This window comes from Lissotriton vulgaris, chromosome 8 (assembly GCF_964263255.1).
Source record: "Lissotriton vulgaris chromosome 8, aLisVul1.2, whole genome shotgun sequence".
Taxonomy (NCBI): Eukaryota; Metazoa; Chordata; class Amphibia; order Caudata; family Salamandridae; genus Lissotriton; species Lissotriton vulgaris.
Window position 1 is genome coordinate 380,962,153 of NC_141696.1, and position 21,999 is coordinate 380,984,151.

At 44.8% G+C, this 21,999-nt stretch overlaps 1 protein-coding gene across 1 annotated transcript in view; it reads right to left on the reverse strand.

Annotated features, from left to right (window-relative positions):
* Positions 1–21,999, reverse strand: part of MYO16 (myosin XVI) — a 2,821,299-nt gene that overhangs the window by 1,268,114 nt on the left and 1,531,186 nt on the right. The window contains exon 18 of the mRNA XM_086934162.1: positions 10,460–10,577. Coding sequence (XP_086790288.1) covers positions 10,460–10,577 — 118 coding nt within the window. The remainder of the gene's footprint in view (positions 1–10,459; positions 10,578–21,999) is intronic.

Genomic DNA, 21,999 nt, shown 5'->3' on the forward strand with positions numbered 1-21,999 from the left:
CTATGAATCATTGTCACAAAATACTAAAAAAATCATTTTCTACTTGATATTGCTTGCCACAGGGAAATTTGTAAGAATTGGATAAAAGCTATGACCCCGAGTAAAGTAGAATGGCTGGCCTCAATAAAATATACAGTCCAGCTAGACAGAGCTATTAAGCTTAAGCGCAATGAGTTCTGGCTCCCCTATGAAAACTGGGTAAATTCCGGCATCTAATTATAGTATAATGATTAAGCCTTTATACCAATTTTTCATGATGCCTCCGGTGGTGACATTGAAGAGGGTCGGGTCGAAAGACAGGCTTCCTATGGTCAGAGTGCGAGAAGCAAGGTATAGTGACCCATCTCAGGTCTAATAACATAAGGACTCTGGATGGTGCTACTTCTAGGGAGATCCGGAGTTTGTCTTTTCTCACCTTTTGTGGACCTGGGCTGATGAGGACAAAAAAAGAAGAAAAAAAAAAGATATATCACAAGCATAACATGCTCACTCTGATGCCCGGGGCGGGCTAGACAAGATTGATGATTCAAATTCGCTATCTTCAGCAGCGTGGGTTACAGAGTGAGGTCTGTTAGCCAGTCTTCTTTCTGAGGTATGCGTGTGCTTTTCCGAGCACATAGAAATTCTCCTTTTTGCTAAAAGTCTACATTCCCCCAATAGGTTATTTCGGATCCATCCCTGTAAAGCAAATAGCAGCTGTGGCTTGATATGACAGTCTAAATGTCTGATATGGTGTAAACCACAAAGTTCCAGAATGCCAATATGGTCTGATAAGTCCATGCTAAGTGAAAGTAATCTGCTCGAAAAAGGCAACTAGGACAGCAATGCAACCTAGTCTTGTCTATCTTTTTCTCATTTAGTGGGTACTGAATAGTTAGGGTGGAGGAATTGAAATGCAGTAACATGTATCGGTGATCTATGGAGATTAATTTTTGATGCATGAAGCAATATCTCCATTGCACTTTCAAAATATTCTCCCCAATTCCTTCCCACACAAGTCTAGCATGGTCATCGTGGTGCGATCCTAGGGTAGTGCAGGCTATATAGAATGGAGAGACTCAACGAGTAGCATCAGTGGACCTGATGAGTTCTGTCAAAGGAGTGAATTCTGCCAGTTCTTCTGGGAATCCTGGGAGGTAATCCTGGACCGTGTGTCTCAGTCTAGTGTATAAAAACGAGTCAAGTGAAGATGTCCCTGGACCTGACATAATGTGCTCAGTGGATACAAACATCTCCTGGTCATTACAGATCACCAAGTTCATGTAACACCCACTTCTCCATTTCGAACACATGTGTATGGCCTGAGGGAGAAGAGGAATCTGTGCTATCGGAAGGGTTGGTGAATAAAAAAATAGGAAGCCTAGCTGCTGAGCAAGCCTCTTCAATGCCCAGCATGTGATGGCAATTGCCTTCACCTCTCTCGGGTCTCTAGTTAAACCAGTCGGCAATAGAGCTGCAAGTGATATACCATCCATTTGGTCTTTTTCAGGTTTGAGGTATGCCAGTCTAGCACATGGATGGTACCTGTGTCAAACCATCTGTCTCTGAGCCACCAGGCAATATAGCTCACAGTTGGGAACCGGCAGTCCAACACTCTCATAGGATAGCAAAAAAATCTCTAAGCTAATCCTGGGTTTTTTCCCCAGCCAACACTCGCTTGAGCAGTGAGCTACCTAGCATACTGAAAAAATGTTGTACCAGTGGGACGGATGGGTATATTTGTAAAAAAGAATAAAAATTGGTGAAGTACCACCATTTTGAGAATAGCTATTCTGCCGGCTTGGGCTGGGGGGAGTTTAATCCAGCAATCTGTCTGTGACTGTAGCCAATCCATAGCAGGACAAAATTCAGATGCAAGATCGTCATTCAGCCTCTGTGAAGGATTCTTCCCAAATATTTAACTGAGTCTGCCATCCATCGAATGGGGAACTGAAGTTCAGCTTGAAGCATACCCATGGTGAGGGCAAACAGAGCAGATTTAGACCAATTATTGGTCAAATCAGAAACTCACCAAATAATGATTTCACATACCAAAGCAGTAGTATTCTAGTAGTGAAGTAGTGTGGCTCACTGGTTAGAGGCGGCAGACCCGAGAGCAGAGGACGGCCCGGGACCAGGGTTCGATTCCCGGCGTGGCAGGTTTCTGGACCAGGGTCAGCGGACTCGATAATTCTCTCGCCTCGGTGCCCACTCTGATCAGCGATCACACTCGGCAACTCTGGGCATTAGCTTGCCTCATCTTCACTAACGGCCCCACCAGACCGCCGGGGATGCCTGGTCTCACCCTGGAGATACCCATTAAGGGACCATCTCTCAGGGAAGCCAGGAAGGGTTTCGCAGCGGTCGAAGCGCCTTGGGACCCTCCGGGTATGTAGTGCACTATATAAATGCCTATACATTTACATACACATACATATTCTCGACCGGGTCTTTGAACATTAGCATGTAATCTGCATACATAGATAACAGAAGTATGCCAAAATGGAATGCAATTTTCTTATGTAAATGCTTCACCTGCAAAATCCTTATATAAAGTCCATGGCAAGCACAAACAGCAGAGCATAACAAAGGACACCCCTGCTTCGTGCCCTAGAGATAGGAAAAGGATGTGATGTAAAACCATTCACCAAGACCCAAGCCATCGGTTGTGTGTAGAAGGCGAACCAAAATAGTATAGCTTTGGGACATTCCCAATTTAGGCAGTATTTCTGCGAGAAATTACCATTCCAGTGAAACATGTGCTTTTTAGTATCCAAAAGCACCACCACCGCCTCTATATTGGGGTTCAATTGATTCAGTGCTGCTAAGATACTGCAGAGATTAATAGCTGTAGACCTTCAAGGCACAAATCCAGAATACTGGGGAGATAAGTTCCATAAGTGCTGAGAGCCTGGCAGCAATCCTCTTTGCATGCATTTTATTATCTAGATTTATCAAAGATAATGGACAGTATGATGCACTTGTCCTGGAGGCTTTACCGAGTTTCGGCAATAGCGTAATTACCGCATTGCGAAGTGTTAGTAGTAAAACACCATTTTCGAGGGACCCAGCATATACCTCAAGCAGGTGAGGAGCATGAGTTGGTATATTTTATAAAACTCTCCTGGCAGTCTGTCTCCTCTAGGGGCCTTATGTCGCGGAAAGCTTTTAATAGCTACTAGAATCTCACTGACGGTTATGAGACACGCACGAAATTATTGCTGGGCATTGTCAAGCCACACCATGGCAATGCCATTAAGATAGGTTTGTATGGAGGGTGCAGGCTCTGTAGCGTATGATAAATATATAATTGGCTGTAAGTGAGGTGACATTCTTGGGTACTGTCTTCATTGGTCAGTGAAATCGCGCCCTCTTGCGTGTGCAATTGAACAATATGGTTTCTGTGTCTGTCTCGCTTTAGCAGCCACGCTAGAGTTTTCCACAGCCATTCCATCTCTCCATATTGTCAGGACTGAGTGTATTTTCCTAAATATTTGGGGGCTTATTTACAAGTCCCCTGCGCCACTTTTGCGTCATTTTCAAAATGGGAAAAGTGACGTAGGGGTGGCGCAAGGGGCTTGTAAATAATCCCCATTATCTCCCTGTCTGCTAGGTCTCTAGTGCGAGGTTATGTGGTGCAAGGAGCTATGCATTGTTAGTCTTCTCCTGCGCTGAGTCGTCAAGTAATTGTATATCACACTCTACCCTCGCTATTTGGGTGTGAATATTTTTCAGCACCCTGATTGCTTCACTATAGTTATACCACAAGTAAAGGGTTTAATTGCATTGCATTGTGTCGCTTGGGGCAACGCTGACTCCGCCTTACGTTGGAAATACTCTATGATCTCTTCCTGCATCTCGGAACAACAAACCTCATCACATAGGGCATCACTATGGAAATGCAGCTGCGGCCAGCACAGTCTGGAACATCATGGTATCGTCAAGACTAATATGACTAGAGAATGATTGGAGAGTGTACGAGCGAGCCTGCAATCTCAACGATCCAGGGCACCACAGTTTTTGAGGCAAGCCAATAACCTATACATGACTGTGTCCCACGGGGAGACGAATAGAAAGTGTATTCCCTCCCTTCACCATTGTGCTGATGCCAGACATCTAGGAGGCCATTTTAATTCAATATATCAGCCAGCACTTGCAAGGAGTGTATTTTTGTAGCGCTCCTAAGGCCAGTGCAGTCCTTTGATTTATCGAGCACCGTACTTGGATCCCTTTCCCCATAGGAAAATGTCCGCTTCTGTGTAGCTGAGAGTCAGCAATATCATGTGGAAGAAGTTGGGTGTATCAGTATTGGGAGCATAGACATTGACAACTGCAAGAAGTTGGTGTTCAATGGAACCATCTAATACAATGTAACACCCCTCAATGTCTTCATATACATTCCGCCATTTAAAGTTAACCCATTTATGAATTAGAATGCAGACTCCTCTAGCATTGGAACTGTACGGGAGCCTGTGCCTACCCCACTTAGCTGCATAAGAGTGTGGGCCACGTGGTGTGAAGTGTGTCTCTTGTAGAAAGGCTACACCCATGGCATGGTATTCAAGGTATTAAAGGATTTATTTACCCTTCCACTGGTTATTAATGCCACTTACATTCCATAGGAGGAATGATAACAACTTTAGAAAAGTTGATGGCATGTAAACTAGAGAACCTGAACTCTTACATGTGAGGCAATCCAGATGCAATATAGGAACAAATGCGATGTGTGACGTAATGAATAGAAATTACAGATAAAAGAAGAAGCCCCGACCCTACCCCCATCACTGAATACCCCAAATTTCTTTTGTTCCCGCCCAATACATCCAATCATAATTAATGTTGGTACACACCATGAGTCGGAGCAACACTTTACAGGTCTTCTCCCACTATGGAAAAGGACACATTGGCCATGTGGATAATGCAACGGGGCTCAAATCAATTTTTCTATCCATGAAGATAGTACAAAAGAATATATTATCTTTACTGCGTGACAGTTGTAAGGTAAAGAGAAAATATAATGAAATTGCAGTCTGCCACACAACACATGCGAAGAGTTGGCTATGCAAGTTAGGCTGCCAGATCGAGGGAGTTATGATCCAGGTTTGAGGTGCTTTTTTACAAATCGACCCTGCATCCACTGGGTTTGTAAACTTCTGTGACCTCCACTCAATGTCAATATTTATGTGTGGAGGGTATAGAATATCATACCGGACACCTTTAGCACGAAGAATCTTCTTGACATCTGCAAACTTCTTAACGACCTGCTGTTTGAGTAAAGTCCACAAAAATAGACAACATCGAAAATTGATATCAGAGAGGCCTTCACTGTCTGACAAAATGCAAGGCCGTGTCACGGTCTTGAAAGGTTAACAACTGGGCAATCAGAGGTCTCAGTGAAACTGATGGGTACTGCACGGGCCCAGAGACCACTGGGTCCTCTCTATCAGAAACACCTCAGACATGCTGAACCTCCCAAGCAGTTGGTCAAGCAATCCCCCCACAAAAACATCTGGTCTTCCCTTGTTTGTAGACTCTTCTGCAAGCTAGATGTGAATATTACTGCTGCGAGACCTCAACTCCTGGTCTTCATTTTTGGCCACTGTCACAGCAAGTTGTCCCTTTATTTCAGCCACGTTGTTGGTGTTAGTCATGGCATCATCTTCCAGGTGCAAGATACCCCACTCCGCCTTCTATGGTCTGGCACTCTGTCTGTCCAATCTTTTGGTTAGCCGGTCCAGTCTGGAGAACATGAAGTCTATCTAGGCATCTATGGATTGGAGCCCAGACTTAAACCCCAGTAGAATAGCCTCCGTTCCAGCCTAGGACCCACTGAGTGGTTCCCCTGGTGCGCCCTCCTTAGTATTTTACATCGTTGTCATCTTCTGTGGAGTTTTCCTAGGGTTGAAGTGGACTTTGCACCTTTCTAGGTTCCCTCCTTCCCTATGATGTTCAAAGCACACTGTCAGTATCTGAGAGATAGCAAGGGGGAGAGAAACATCCAGGCCACAACAGTTTCACATACAATGCAGACCTGGTCAAACATGCCACGTCACCGGTACGGAGAGGAGTATCAGAGCACTGGGCCCAAGAATAACTCACCGTCCCTCTCTCAAGGAGGTTCTCGTGCACAGGATAGTGGTGGACTTCCTCACTCAACGAGACCAGCCTTTTCTGCTCAGATATGGGCATATGCTCATCACCAGCCATGCACAGATGAGTGCATCACATCAGGGGGCACACAGCACCCAGCGCCACTCCACCCAATACCAAATGGTTAGCGCATCAATCAAGGGGGTGTCTAAAAGGCCCTCTTCACATTGAGGGACCCGCTGATGTGGCCTCAGGCTCACCTTTCACAGCTGGGTCTCCGAGGTCTGATGCAACCCCATTCAAGCAGCCAAAGGCGGGGTCCAGGGAACCAACCAGGCACCAATAGTTCCAGGGGTCAAACACATTTTTTTTTTAATGCAGATTTATATAGTGCAAAGTCGACCCGAAGGTATTGGAGCGCTTTACATGAGCACCGGTTATGTTACACAAGGACACATTCAGGCAAGGGTAGATGAAGTGATTTGCCCAGAATCACAGGATGTAGACGCGACCCCGAGGCTCGAACCTTGGTTTCCAGTACCAAAGTCGTCAGTCTAGCTTGCGGACCACATCCTCTCCCGATTTGTTTCCAAGAGAAGGTGGGTACCCCCGTTTTACCGCGTGTTAGCAAGTCCAACAGCACAACTCCGCACTAGACAGCCATTTTGGTTGCCGGTGTGGCCATGCCCCTGGCCAGCATCTGTTTAATTGGTGACTGGGGGCAAGGGCTATTTGCAGCACTACAGGTGTTATGTAAATCCAGACTGAGTGAGTTGCTTTAGATATACTAATAGGAAAGACTGTGAACACTTTCATTGAAGGTGAAAAGCGGCTCTTTAAAAGCAGATAGCTCTCAGGTATTTACCCAAATTCATAACTGGCCAATATTCTATTGGATACACATTGCCCTGTGACTAAAAATGGAAGATATAACTTTGTAATTTCAGGATTTTTCTAAAAACCGTTTTCAATCACTGCAGCATATTTATTGTAAGCTTTAACAAAATAATTGCATTGTGTTTCATCAATCAGTGACAGTGGCAGTGCAGGTGGGCGTTATCTTTTAATTATAGCCAATGAGAAATGAAAAATGAATGAAAATATGAAAAAAAATCGTATGGATGGAAAACTGTACTGGCTGTCCTGGGTAAAAGTCCTTTGTTCTCATTTCATGTAGTGAGATTGCTAGAGTGGCCACTTAATCGGAGTTATGAGGACAAAAGGCATAGAGAGTACGTGGATTGTCCAAGATCGAACAATTTTGTCAAATCGATCTGCCACTGCACTGTAGGTTTGCATATTCCAAGAATCGTAATTTTCCCTATGCCACATCCTGGTGAGGAGAGTATGAGAGTGTAAGCTGTCTCCTTTGGGAGATGTTAGTTGCGTGTTAGGTTCAAGTCAAGTTTTCTGATCACTCATTTAATAAGTCTTTAACTTGATCCTATGTACTGGCAAAAATACAGAAGCACGTTAATAAGTCATTTGTGAAATCCGGGACTGGGAACCATATCTCCCGGGTCCACATTTTTGGGTCTCGCTTGAGCCCGCGCATGCGCTCCTCTGGCGAGACATTTAGGAAGGGGTATTGAAAGTGCTACCCACAGCCGCAGACATTTTCGGGCCACCAGCTGTCCGTTACGCGCACAAGCGTGCGACGTGCACAGCTGGCATCTAGCTTTCTCGCATCCACAGGCTTTTTCAGGCCACCAGCTGGCTACGCACAAGCGCGCGCGATGTGTACAGCTGGCATCTGGCTCCCCTACCCCCTACCTTCTCCCGCCTCGTCAGTTTTGTCAGCTTTATGCACACCAGTGCTGCGATTGCTGTAAAACTAAAGAATTAGAAAACAAACATCTACTTGTTTACATTTGCTATAATTGCGGCCCCGGCGCTTTACCTTTAACCATGTTAAAAGTAAAGCACCGGTGCTGCAATTGATGCAAAAGTTGGAGGCTGCAAGGTCGTCTGCTGGGAAGTGCTGTTGATTATCTGATTTCCTCCTCAAAGCCTCTGCGGTTCGTCCGCAAAAAAAATGCATTGCATGGCTTGTTCGGTGAAATAATAAATAGTTTAACTGTGGCAACAGGAAAACTGCCCTCCAGCGTTGATGGTGCCAAGCCCTAAATCAGCTGCGCTTAACTCTGGAATAACCAACAACAACCTGTGCATTAACTGCTTAAGAGAGACTGAAGTAAATGATATACGAGGAGGCAATCCGGTAGGAAGAAAAGGTTTTATTCTAAATTAGAAAGCGCTGGGTAGACACAAGCACAATATAACAGAGACCGTTAGTAGCCTTTTGGCAGGGAGGATTATTAAGCCAGTGGTTTAGCTTGTGGTGGGCAGCTGATAGGATTGCATCATTTGTGGTCATGAGCTCCGATTGGTGACAGAAAGTATGATCTGCAGCCATAGTGTCCGTAACAAGTTTACAGGTCGATGGGTTTCATTGAGAAGTCTGTTTTTAAAGCTGAGATTCAGGGCCTGAATTAATTTAATTTGATGTCAGCACCCGTGAAGAAATTATGCTTTGTGTTTATTAGCAGGTAAACATGCGTACGTTCTACAGAGGAATAGTATTTGTATCTGTTCACATGCTTCTTTCATATTGTCATACGCAGGGCTTTAAATGGACGGGTCCTCAGAATTGGTACTTCTTAAAAGCAGGCGCTGAGACAGGTCTCTATCTAGCAGTACCACCCTTCACTAACTTATGTAAATTCAAAGAGATTCGTTATAGTTCTTTCACAGTCTCATCTTTTCAGAAGTGAAGCATTTTCAATATTCTAAACAACGAAGCCATAGTCGTTGCTTTTTGATCTTATGCAACTAGGGTGACCAACTGGCATGGGTGCATATTCAGGACACTGAGAGTAAAGATTCAGGGCAATGGGCTGTATAGTGGTTTCCAGACTCTTCACTATTTTATACATTTGTGACTTAAAAAAAGAAAGTGCTTTCAAATCGGATCCGTGCAGTCCCTGCAGCGCCATAGTGCACTCTCAATGATCAGGGAAAGTGAAGCCTGCCAGACATAAATTATGTCACACAAGACATACAGCCACTTAGTAGTTGCACATTCTTCTGCTCGTGTCCTCTTCTTTGTAACTTACACCATTGGTAACTAGTATTTTTCCCTGCATAGAAATGCACACAATGTTACCTTTGATTATTTGCCTTTCTCAAACAAGTCATAACGCTTTTTCAAAGTTCCTTTAAATTATATTGCAGAACTGCTCTCCAAGCTAAAGCTTTAAAAAAAAGTACAAATCAGATAAGAGAACCTAATGCATTTACCAATGCTTGTTTACATTGTACAACAGTTAATTAGACATTTAACATACATTAACAAGCATTGGCATAGCCAATAGATCTCGCCTTTGGGACCTTATAAGTGTTTAGCCATGCAACAGTTGATGTTGTTGCACCAAGGTTATTGTGCTGCATAACTAAATACGCATAAGTTCCCAAAAGCGAGACCTATTGGCTATGCCAATGCTTGTTCATCTTGCCCACTAGACTGGAGTGGGAGTAGTTCTGATGTTGATGACTTTGTAGTCCTACTTGCATAATTTGAAACGTGAGATCTCTTTCCCATTCCACCTCTGTGGCTATCGCTCTTGAAAGACATAACATCATAATATGTGTTTAGCCTTCCTCAGTGGGTGGCTGTTAAAAGCGTCCTTTCTGAGAGTGTCACTCACTGACTAATTCCAGTATTTGACAGCAAGCAGTGGCGTAACACAGCCCCCCCCCCCCCGCATCACCCGTGGGGGGGGGGGGGGGTCTTGAGGGGGGGGGGGGGCAAGCTCTCGGCGGCCCCTCAGCACATTCCTTTGGCCGGAGAGCTCCCGATTTAGTCCGGAGGGGGCCCCTCACCTTACCTTGCAGGGGGGAGCCCTCAAGTTTCGTTACGCGCGTGACAGCAAGTGTTGTTTTAGAACTCCTTACGTAAAAATAATTGAGGCAATTAATAAATCCTCTTCAGTGCATCTGCAACGCATTATTATCTTTCAACATAACTATGAGATTATATGTAATCACTGAGAATGAGCATGAAAATTCACACTATCTGTCTCACCGACATGTCTTCAAAAATAGATTTGTTAAAAGTACTACACATTGCCAAACAACGGCATTAGATTGGATACGAAGTCGTATGACATTGTGTCTTATATCTATTTTTAATTAATCAATTTATTTAGGACCACAGTTATATATCATCAACTAACCATGGTACGTTCCTTCGCACCATAGTGTGGTAAACAAAGGCGGGAGTTAGCCATGGCCTTTGCTTTTATGAGTGAGCGTCGCCCTCTGCAGGTGAATGAAGGAACTAATGCTTCGTTCGTGTTTTCACCGAATCGAAAGATAATGATCCACTGACCTTGTTCAAGAAGCTGCAAGTCTGACACAAATGCTGTCTCAGCGTCCGTCAGTGCAATAAACCGAAGGTCTCCAAGGTGCAGAATTGCCGAGAGGATCACAAACAGGTTTTCTACCTCCTATATGAATATTAAACAGTGAGTAAAACAGTGGCCTCTGTAGAGCATACAGCAGGAAAGGCAGCCAATTAACAGTACAATCAGACTTGTCAGTTTGCAAGCAACAACTTCCACATTCACTTAATTGATTGAATGTATGTTGAATTTCGAAAAAAAAACTACCACTCTAGGGGGCTAGGGTACATTAATATCTAAGCATGTATTAAAGTAACGCCCCCCAAAGCAAATCTCGACAATTAAATGTCAAATAATAACTTGCTTTTATGTATTGTATAATAACGTCGTGCTACTATGAATGGCAACCGATATTTCGACCTTGGAAGGATGGACGGCTGCGTTAGAGTTTCTAGGACTGGAACTCTTGCCCTGCAAGTCGCGCCAGAAGTTCCCAATATGTAATCAAATCGCTTAGCCGTAGCAGCTGCTTCTGGGACATAGGTTAACATATAGTGGGTGTTCAAGAGTTATACTAAGCTTGAATATATGGAACGTGAAACAGTGTATCAAATAAAATCGGCATAGCTGTAATGATCCTGATGCAGTAATTTCCTTGTCACATACCGTTTTAATATTCCCAGGTACCTTTGTACCTCACACAGTCACTTCTATTCTAGTGTCCAGTAAGGGCAAGTGCTCTTCTTCCACAGACCTCTTGTACGGCTATTCGTACAATGATGATGCCATTGAATCGAATACTGATATTTTGTACTTTGTTTAGAATGTTTTATGTTGTTTTCCATCTCACTGTTTGATGGCACCTGATTCTATTTATGAGGCGCTTTAATATATTTTGCCTGGTCTGTGCTTGCTCGAATATTTTTAATAGCAACGACAACAACAATGCAACTTAATAATCATTTCTATGAAGCTATTGTTACTCATAGTCATTATAATTACAAAAATACACCACCATTATTATTAGTTTCAATAATAACAAGCATCGTATGAAAATAGTTTATAACACTGAATTACATTCCAAACAATTTGAGATATACATTCTAATCCTTATAACTTGCGAGGAATAATGTGTTTAAAAGGAACAGAAATACAGGCTTATCTAGTCTCCTATAAATAAGAAAACTTTATGAGAGCAGGACATTTTTCACGGGAAAACAATGATTGGACAAATGTGATCGCATTTTCTGGAGTGCAATTGTCCCCTCAGTGGAATTGTACAGTCATTTTTTGTAATTTAGAATTTGCAAAACCCTTCCAGAAGTACTCTAGGAAATCTCCGAATGTTAAAGGGCAATGACAGGCTTACGGGTTTACTTTTGAACAGGTTTATTAAATTCTCGTGTTCATAAATTTATAAACCTGAAAGTGTCAGCTTATACATTTCATTGTGACTTGGGCCCAAAGTTTATTGTCCTGCCTCATCTGTTCATTTAACTTTCTTCAATTTCTTGGCAAGGCGATCTCGCATGCTCAATACTTTTTTGCTGCTCCCTGCGTGCACAAGCAATGATGCCTCCTGCTGGAGGTGGTACATAAGGGGGTGGTGATGGACGGAGCATCTGAACCAATCAAACACTCACACCCAGTCAACAGATCTGGGTTTAAACCATCACCGTTCATTAGCCCATTCTGCCACCCCAGTTCAGACATGGCCATATGCAAATCAGTCTGACCATGTGCCTCATGGAAACAGTCCAGCACGAACTGCCGAGCCATGCCTTCCCTGGACCGGATTCAAGCTTCCTAGGACCGGTTTCTGGCATTCCAGCTGTCTTCAGCCCGGCTTGCTTGAATCCAGTGCCAAAGTGAGCAAGGGACTCACATCTGAGCATACCCTGCCTCCTGCAGGAGGTGGGCAGCCGGCAAGGACAGTGTGGACATTGGGGCTTCCGCCGCGGACTTCAACAAAAAGAAACTGGGTGCATCGAGTGGGAAAAGGGCACCTACCATTTACTGAAAGGCCCTAGGGGATGTGGCCCGGGGGTGGGGGTGAGGGATGTGTGGCCTCCTTCCCCTTTGGGTACTGGCCACACAATGGGGTCCCTGGTGCCAATATTAGCCTGGGGGGGTGGGATTTGCATGCCCCTTTCTCCTTTAACTATGTGCTGGGCCCAAGGGGATGGAGCCCCTGGTGCCAATATAGGCCCTGGGAGTAAGCATGAGCGAATTTTGCGGATCTCGCGTTCGCGAATTTTGCGGATTTGCGGATTCGCAATCCGCATAATCCGCGAATTCCCGCGAATTTGCGGATTTTTTTTTTTTTTGTGTTCGCCCGTGTTTCTGCCAGTTCGCGAGGGTTTTTACAATTTCGCAATTTGCGAACTTACCTGTCGGGTCGCAAGTTTTGCGAACTTGTTGTTTCTACGTGTCCAACCTGTTTGGGACACTCTTCTTCATCACTGCCACTCTCTGTCACCACTGCCACTCTCTGACTACTCATGCCACCCTCTGGCCCACCCATGCCACCCTCTGTTTCATCACCACACCCTCTGGTTGTCCAGTGTACATTATTTTCGGCAAAGCAAAGCACACCTTCCCTGCCTCAAGTGACCTGAATTAATTTGGGGCTGATTAATGTGTCACAGAATATTTTTTTAGCTGGCACCTGCTTCCTTAGTGCGCCCTGATTAGTGATCTTTTGCACTTGCTAAGTGCTTTCATTGTTGCAAAATTAGTTACAACACCTGCCCTGCCCCAACTGACAATAATGAATTAGGGGCTGATTAATGGATTTTAACTTCCAGCCTGGCTCCTGCTTGTCTCCCTTAGCTGTAATTCATGACCTTTGTGGCATATGTGTAACTATTCTGAGGTTCAGAGCAGGGTCACATAATAGTTTCAACTGGCAACTGAACTCTGGAGGGGCCCCTCAGGAAGCACTACAGGAAATGGCTACTAATGATGTGCCTGAACTTTTGAACCTGGTAAGTAGTTACTTTCAGTTTTGCTTAGATCGTATTTCTGCAATTTCGCACTTATTCGCGGGGCGCGAACTCACGCGAACAGTGCGAGCAGTGCGAGCAAAATCCGCTGCTCGCGGATTTTGCAGGAAATTCGCAAATCTCGCGGATTGCGGATTTCCCGAAAATCCGCAAAATCCGCGAGCGGAACGGATTTTCCGCCCATGCCTACCTGGGAGGGGCTGAATTTGGAGCAGCAACTAAAATGTAAAATTTAACTGAGCATATTACAAAGGCGGCCCACTGGAGGATTAAGAAAATATCAACTCAAAGAGACTGTAGTATCCAAAGCCGACTGGATGATGATAATTAAAGCTACAGAACCACAAAGACCAGCATGCATTGATTCAACTGTCACGCCCACTGAAGAGGGTAAATACCGACCGCTGGGAAAGAAATAAGCAATCTGTAGTTTTTGGATGTTGAAAGTTGAGCCTGTGACCAAGGACTGCGGCGGTCCGAAATGAGTTAGGCAATACAAATATAGCTGATGGTTTAGCCAGTTAGCCAGCAAAATCGTACCTGCTGGGGAATGCGGCTTCGAGAAAGGACATAAGTGGAAATAATTTTCAAAGAAATAACACAAGCACACAGCACAACACAAGCACACTACAGGAAAGCTAGGCAGAAACAGTAGAGAACACATTGACACTTACACCTCTAAATATACCTATTAGACTACACCTTTGATGAGGACACCAGGTGACACCTGGCAGTAGTCATACTGGCTCTTGTGTCCCTCAGGGCATCCGCTCTCTGCCTAATCATGGTGGCCCACTACCTATACTTGAAAGTACTTGAAGGATGTGGGCTTTGGGCACCATCTCCTTGTCATCCAGGGACACAAAGGTAACCTCAGCAGTCACTCCCACACTAACTGAGGCCATCTCCTCCCCAAGCACTACACTGGACCACCCGGGATCTGCCCACTACTGGAGGAATGTGATCGGTTGGGACACTTAGCATCAACCTTGGTGTGTCCATACTGGTAACACCTATAACACTTGGAGACAAATTTACCAGTATTCATATCAATGCTTTTTTCAGGTTGCCAGTTTGGGAATGGCTCCCTTTTCCCTGAGAACTATTTTGGGGGCCTTGAGAGAACTAATCTGTGTGTGTATCTCGCCCCTCTTTCATCTCATCTGCACCCTGGCCACCCTTTTGGGAGTCTCATCAGATGTCTTCTTAGAGACTCTGATGCTGACCCAGAGGTCTTCCTTCTCAACAGACTTCCTGGTGTCAGTAAGTTTACTCTGCAAAACAAGTATTGAGCATTTGCTCCCTCAAAATTAAGTTGCACAGCCAAACAAAACCCTTAATTTTGCTGCCTCTCACTCAGAGATTCAGTGCTTTGCTAGAGCAATCTTAGAAGTACACCCAAGACTGGGTTGGGAGCTTGTGGCTGTCCCTGAACCTCTGATGGTACTTCTCAGAGGTCAGCCCAAATTTGGCATCAAGTATGGCGTTCATGGGAGCATGCTTTGCCTGATCCAAATAACCTACCTACATCAAGTGTGAGAAGTGTGTCCCTCCCCACTGTGGCCTTTTGTTTCCTTGGAGCTACCTCATAAGTAGAAAAACACTTGTCAATATCATCTCCTACCACATAATTGTGCACCTATTCTTGACCCTCACCAGTGGACACTGCAGGTACACTGGCACCATTGTTGCCGGACTCTAGGGTCTGCCTGGCTTTCAGCTCCAGCTCCTTCAGTCCCATCTAATGTGCCAGGAAAAAGTTATTCTCAGCCAAGTCTCTTTCTGCCCCAGCCCTCTTTTCCTATGCTTGCAGCTTTACCTTGGCCAGCTGAAGACTGAGCTCCCACTCCACATTTCTGTCCTCCAGCTTCTCTGCGGACAGGTCCATGGTAGACAAATTGTTCCCTGCCCCATCCTGGGCATCCTTAGCATCCTTGTCATCCGCTGGGTTTGAGTTTGGCTCTCCTTGCAGCTCATGACCCTGGGCTGAATCTTGTCATCACCCCCCTAAGTGGTTTCCTGCTTCCCAATTATCATAATCAGTTGCTGTGGACTGCCACCTGTGCACTTTCTCAAAAACTATGAGGACTACAAGGAGATCCAGTTTGGTAGCTTTCTTGTCTGCTTCTAGCCCTTCTGTTTGCAAAGCTTTAGAAGCTCAGGCTGATGAGGGTGTCTCAGTGAAACATATTCATCCCAAAGGTCAAAAAAGGAAGATAGGACACTTCCATTTAGAAAAAGGAGAAAACAGTCAATGTAAAACTAAGTGGAATTTAAAAAGAGGTCATTCTAATGTCAAGTTATTTATGTGGGATTTTGTGTGTAACACAAATTACAATATGGTACTTCACAAACACAAGTCCTGATCCATATCAGTGAACACAAATGTGAGAAATTGGGTTGTTGGATGACTGGGGTGTTAGCCCTGGTCAAACATCAGCTGTAATCCCTGGCAGCATGAAGCACAAAAATTCACGAACCTAATCTGTGCATAGCTCTGGTTAGCTTAGCACAAACAAAACAGTCAGATTTGTAAAGTATTTATGCAGTACGCAAACACAAGAAAAAGCCAGCACCAATTTAGTAAAATAGGGTAACTTTTAATAAACTATTTGACACCAGTAAACACAAATCGAACAGTAGAACAGGAGTTATACATTTTTAAAGTTTATTATTAAAAACTCAAGCCTAAAAGACCAAATTGCCAGCCACCTGGTACCAGGTTACACAAAAAAAATATGGCAGACCACAATGGTGCGGAGGTCAGATATAAGTGGTGGATTGGGTCTGGTTGACGCTTATCTTCGGACTTAAAAGAAATTCTGGTCAAAAAGGTCAGAGAAAGTAAGTTTCTGCAGGGCAAGGCTGCAGGTGGTGTCCGAGGAAGGAGCGTTGTCTATGAGGGACCACTAGATGATGTTTTAGTGACGATTTCAAAGTTTTGACATGGTTACTTTCATGGAAGTCAAACATCTCCAAAGAGGCTGTAACTGATGAGTGTTCCAGGAGGCTGGACACCCCTTTAATTAAGGGCCGCTGAACAGGATTTGCTGCGGTGGAGATGAATGTAGCGGGGGTTACCGCAAAGTCAGGCTCACTGGTGATGCACCTTGGACAGATTACGAAGCTGGTTGGTCCTGGTATTCTCTCAGTTATCAGAGTAGTTTTTAGACAAAAATGTTCTCAAGTTTTGGATTTTGGCTGTGTGGGCACATTTAGCCCCACTGCCCAGAGTCCAGGACTGGAGGGGCACCATTTGGTCGGTTAGGACTCATTCATGTTTGGTCCAGGTGGTGGTCAAAATTGTAACAGCCGTTATGTCTCTGTGGTTCTGAAGAGAAGGTTAGCAAAGTAGTCACTCTGGTAGTCCCGGGTTCAGATGGAGTAGTAGGGCTCAAGAGCCGGGTACGCCTCTGAGGGTTCAAGGCAGGCCCAAGGCAGCAAAACAGTCATTCCAGGTGCAGCAAAGCATCCATGTGGAGTGCACAGCGGGCCACAACAGCAGGCCGTCTTCCAAGAGTTCTTCTGCAGGTCCAGAAAATGAACTGAGTGGGTCTGAGGGCCCTATATTTAAACCTTGTGCCTTCTTTGATGTGGCAGATGTTTCTACATGTTTCTCTTTGAAATGCTTGGAATTTCCTTTCTTCCCTGGCTCCAAGCTGGCTGCCGAGACCATGCAGTGGTAACAAGCCCTTTGTGTGAAGACATAGCACAGCCTATTCAGTTGCAAGCGGAGCTGTTCCCAGCTCTGTCCCCATCCTGCCAGAAGATGGGCCATTCAGGCACACCTAATCACTCTATTGTGTGGCTGCCTGGGAGGAGTTCACAAAGTCCTACTTGCCAACTACACCCAGTCATGTGACCCATGGGAGACTGCAGACACCAAATGGAAGGGCTGCAGGAAAATGCCAACTTTCTAAAAGTGTCTCTTTCAAAATTGTAATCTAAAATCTGACTTTTCCATTAAAGAGGATTTTTAATTACAATTTAAGAAAAAACTTGTAATGCTTATCCATCCCCAATCAAAAGCTAGCATTTATTAAATGTAATAAGGCAACCATCCTATGGGACAGGTAGGCCTCTCAGTAGTGAAAAACAAATGTAGGAGTTCTTCACTACTAGAACACGTAAAGCTTAAAAAAGTACATGTCCAACCTAATAATTACAAAGCACCCTGCCCTATGGGCTTTGTTGGGCCTACCTTAGGGGTGACATATAATTGATAAAAGTGGAGGTTAAGGCCTGGCAAGGTGGTTTTGTTGCCAAGTCGAATTGGCAGTTTTAAACAGCATTCAGGCTGCAACGGCGGGCCTGGTACATGTTCTAAGGTGCTGCTTAGGTGCTGCATGCCCATTAGTGGTATATGTTTTACAGGTATATGGTATCCGACTCTATAAGGGACTTATACGTACAAATTAAATATACCACTCAGGTATAAATCAATTTTATCATGTTTAGGGGAGTGAGCACAAGCACTTCTAGCACTGGTTAGCAGTGGTAAAGTGCACTGAGTCCCATGGCCAACAAAAGCAAAGTAAGCAAAAAATGGAGGGTGAAGGCAAAACGTTTGGGGGAAGACCTCCCTAAGGCTGACAGGTATAACGCTTTTGTACCAATTTCCAGAACATAGCAAATTGTGTTGATAATTCCACATGGGAAACATGCTCAGGTCTAGCTTGCTCATGTCAAACCAATAGCATGGCCAGTGTAAATTCGGTCATTCGAATGTTGTAACACACTTAAGATGGTCAATGGCAAGTCACATTAATAAACTCTAAAATATTTCCATCAGATGTTTCTGTAACAAGCATGCATGCCACGCCCATCAGTCATCACTTCTTTATCTCAGAATCATGCCTGCATTTCTGTTTTCCATCATAAGGCAATATGAGGGTGACAATGCTTCTCATTTGCTAAAGTGATGTTTCTGCTCGTTGATAAATGACAAAGGTTTATATTTGAGGGCAAAGTACCATGTATAACAGACACACCTCTATGCGTTCTCACATTGTTACAAGTAGCGTATGGGAATATCAACTTGCCAGCGACAGAGGATTGGAGTGCCTGACAGTGTCAATGTTTGTCACAGTTAATGTTGTAGAAGCAGTATTGTTTATATGTACGTACATGAAGAAGAAGGAATATGCACTTATTTGTATTTTCTTTTCTCACCTTTCCCTTTTCAGGTGGCAAACAAGAAGGAAGTGAGGAACAACAAGAACAGATCAGAAGAAACCTTGGCTACTTGGTGGGCACCAGATGATTCACTCCAAACTAAGAAGGATGAGTGCTTTAGCAGGGAGAATGCATCTGTTCACAAAGTGACATGGCCACAATCCAACTGACTCTGGGTGAAGGCTGAAGACACTACTGAGTTGACTAATACTGGCTCTCTTTTTAAAAAAAAACATTTTATTGACATTTTGTATAAATAGGCAATTGATACATCAGTGGAATACTCATTAGTGCATACATTAGACAACATAAACATTCTAAAGCAGTAGTACATCTCTTACATTAATCAATAGGTTTCAACTCATGCCCAGTAGCTACTGATCTGCTGTGTGCTGTGACACAAACCTTGGTATCCTCGTCTTCATTGGCTAGTCGCTGTCCTCCAACATCTGCTCCTCTTGGGAGAGTTCGTAAATATTCCCACAGAATGTATTCCATCCTCCCCACACCGGACCACTTTTTGGGACATCCCCAGTGGACATAGACTGATTTCTCAGTTATCATTGTGCCGTCCATATCACAGCAACATTGTCGATGAGTCGGAGTCATTCCTGAACCCCAGTGCTGTGCTATGTTGCGTTTCGCCAATGCCATTCCCAGGGCCACCCAATCTTTAGCTGTGAGATTGAGATCTGTGGGTTCCCAAATGTTAAGCAAACATCTCTTTGGTTCCGGTTGGACCTCTACTCTAGTTACTTGCAAAATCGTGTGCATGATGGCCTCCCAGAAAAGTGTGATTACAGGGCATTCCCAAATTGTGTGCCAAAAGGTGCCTATTGCACCGCATTGTCTGAGGCAGAGTGGAGTATTCGACCTTCCTAACTTATGCAGCAGGATTCGTGTGCAGTAGGTGTGAGGTAAGATTTTCAATTGTACTATTTTTAGTGTAGAAGGTATTGCAACTTCTCTAGGGACGCCAGGGCTTCCTGCCAGTCCTCCTCATCTAAATCTCCTACGTCTACCTCCCATCGCTTCTTAAGGGTTGTCGTGGGGTCCGGCTGATTGTTGATTATTTTTCGGTATGTCAGGGAGATGGCTTTTTTACTTAAATGATCTGTTAGAAGTCTGTCCTCTAGTGTCGAGGCCTCTGGGAGGTGCGTGGTTGGGGGAATTGCTGCCATGAGCGCATGCCTAACTTGCATATATCGGAAGGTTTCTGCCTGTGCTAATCCAAAAGTGGCTTGCAACTGGGCAAATGGGATTGCCCTGCCTTTTTTCCATAGGTCTCCCTCTCTGGAGATGCCTATCAGGTCCCCTTGGTGGAATCCCTTGGTGTTTCTCAGTGTTCCCAATTCTCGGGTGTCCCTTAGTGGCGTTGCTTGTGTGAAAACCCCTTCCTAGCCCAGTGCTCGCTGTGCCACGTGCCAGACATATATCGTGTGTGCCATGGGACCTGTGTAAGTTGTCTTCCTAGATCTATTATACAGTACCCTCATGATCCCTTCAGTGTCTAGGAGATGCCTATCCATGCTTGGTCTTCCTGTGATGTGTGAAGCCATTGGTTTATCACAATGAGCTGTACCGCCCAATAATACATTTGTATATTTGGGAGGGCGATACCGCCGTCGTACCAGCCTTTCACTAGTTTCTTCATGGCGATACGGGCTGACCTTCCGTCCCATAGCAGTTTTGTTACCTCAGTGTTTATCATTGTGAAATAGGTGGGGCAAACCGGGAATGAGGTGTTTTGTAGGATAAGTAAGAATCTGGGAAGTGCAATCATCTTGAAGAGGGCCGCTCTACCCAGTAGAGTGAGCAGTATTGAATGTCAGTGTTTGACATTGTGGCGGAACCTTGCCAGGGGCTTCATTAGGTTTTCGTCTGTGAAATGTGTGGCCTGAGGTGTGACATATATGCCAAGGTATATGAATCCCTGTTCTGCAATCTGAATTTCAGAATTGTGCAGCAGTCAGGGCGGGGGGCTGTTCAGGATGTAGAGAAGTGATTTCGAACAGTTGATAGTATAGCCCGAGGCCCTGCAAATGCTGCACAGATGTCTAGCAGGCAGTTGATGGAGCGTGATGGGGACGTCAGATACAGCAATACATCGTCTGCATATAGCAAAGATGCAGTCTTACTATCCCATGGTCCATTTCAGCCCACGGATGACCGGGTCCTGGCGTATCCATGCCGCCAATGGTTCCAGTACTATCGCAAATAAGAGTGGGGAAAGTGGGCAGCCTTGTCTCATCCATTTCCCAAGAGGGAAATTCGTAGTGATTAGTCTGTTATCCACAACTTGTGCCAGGGTTTTATTGTACAGCAGGCGCACCCATCCACAGAATTTGGGGCCAAACCCCATATGTTGGAGGACTGAAAAAAGGAAGGGCAGTTTGACCATGTCGAATGCCATGAGTGCATCTAGTGAAAGAATAACTGCGTCTTCCGCAATAGTTGACCTGCGTGCCATGACACTATGGAGCCTCCCGAGATTCAAGGCCATGCTACGGTTTGTCATGAAACCTGACTGATCCGGGTAGATCACCGCTGTGAGATATGGCTGCAATCCCATTGCCAATGTTTTGGCCAATATTTTCACTTCTGCATTTGTTAGGGATATAGGCCTATAGGACATGCATTCCCGCTGTGGCTTGCCCAGCTTATGAATCGCCACTATTGTCGCTCGAAGCTGGTCCCTGGGCAATTCTCCCATTTCTAGACTTGCGGTGTACATGCTAATTAGGTGTGGTGTAAGTTGGGTAGCTGTTCTTTGGTAGAATTCTACCGGGATGCAATTAGGTCCCATGGTTTTCCCCGTGTGTAGTGCACCTATGGCTAAGGTAGGTTCATCTGGCGATAGATCTGCATCAAGTGCAAGGGCAGCGCCATGCAATAGTGTGGGCATATGAATATCTTTCAGGAAGGCTATATTATCTTCTTTTGTGTTTATGGCTGTGGGCGTGTATATAGTTTTGTAGTGAGAAGCCAATGCGTAAACTGTTTGCAGAGGGTCTGAGGTTGGGCTATCCATCGGATGGCTTGGTCCTTTGTATCTAACCACGCCATAAGCTTACCTGCTTTGTAGCCCATTTTGTAAACAGTATGTTGCGTGGTCGTGAGCTTGGCTTTCGCTTCCTCCAGTGCAAATGTCTTATATTTCTGCTGTGCTAGCAGCAAACCTTCGAGTTGTGTCATCATTGTCTAGGGAATGATCCGCCTCCGCCTCTGCTGCTTCCTGTTCTAATGCTTCATTCTGTTGTCTTTGTTACTTCTTATGTCCAGCAACTAGTGATATTGCATGACCCCTTAATACCGTTTTATACGCCTCTCACAACGTCAGAGGTGAT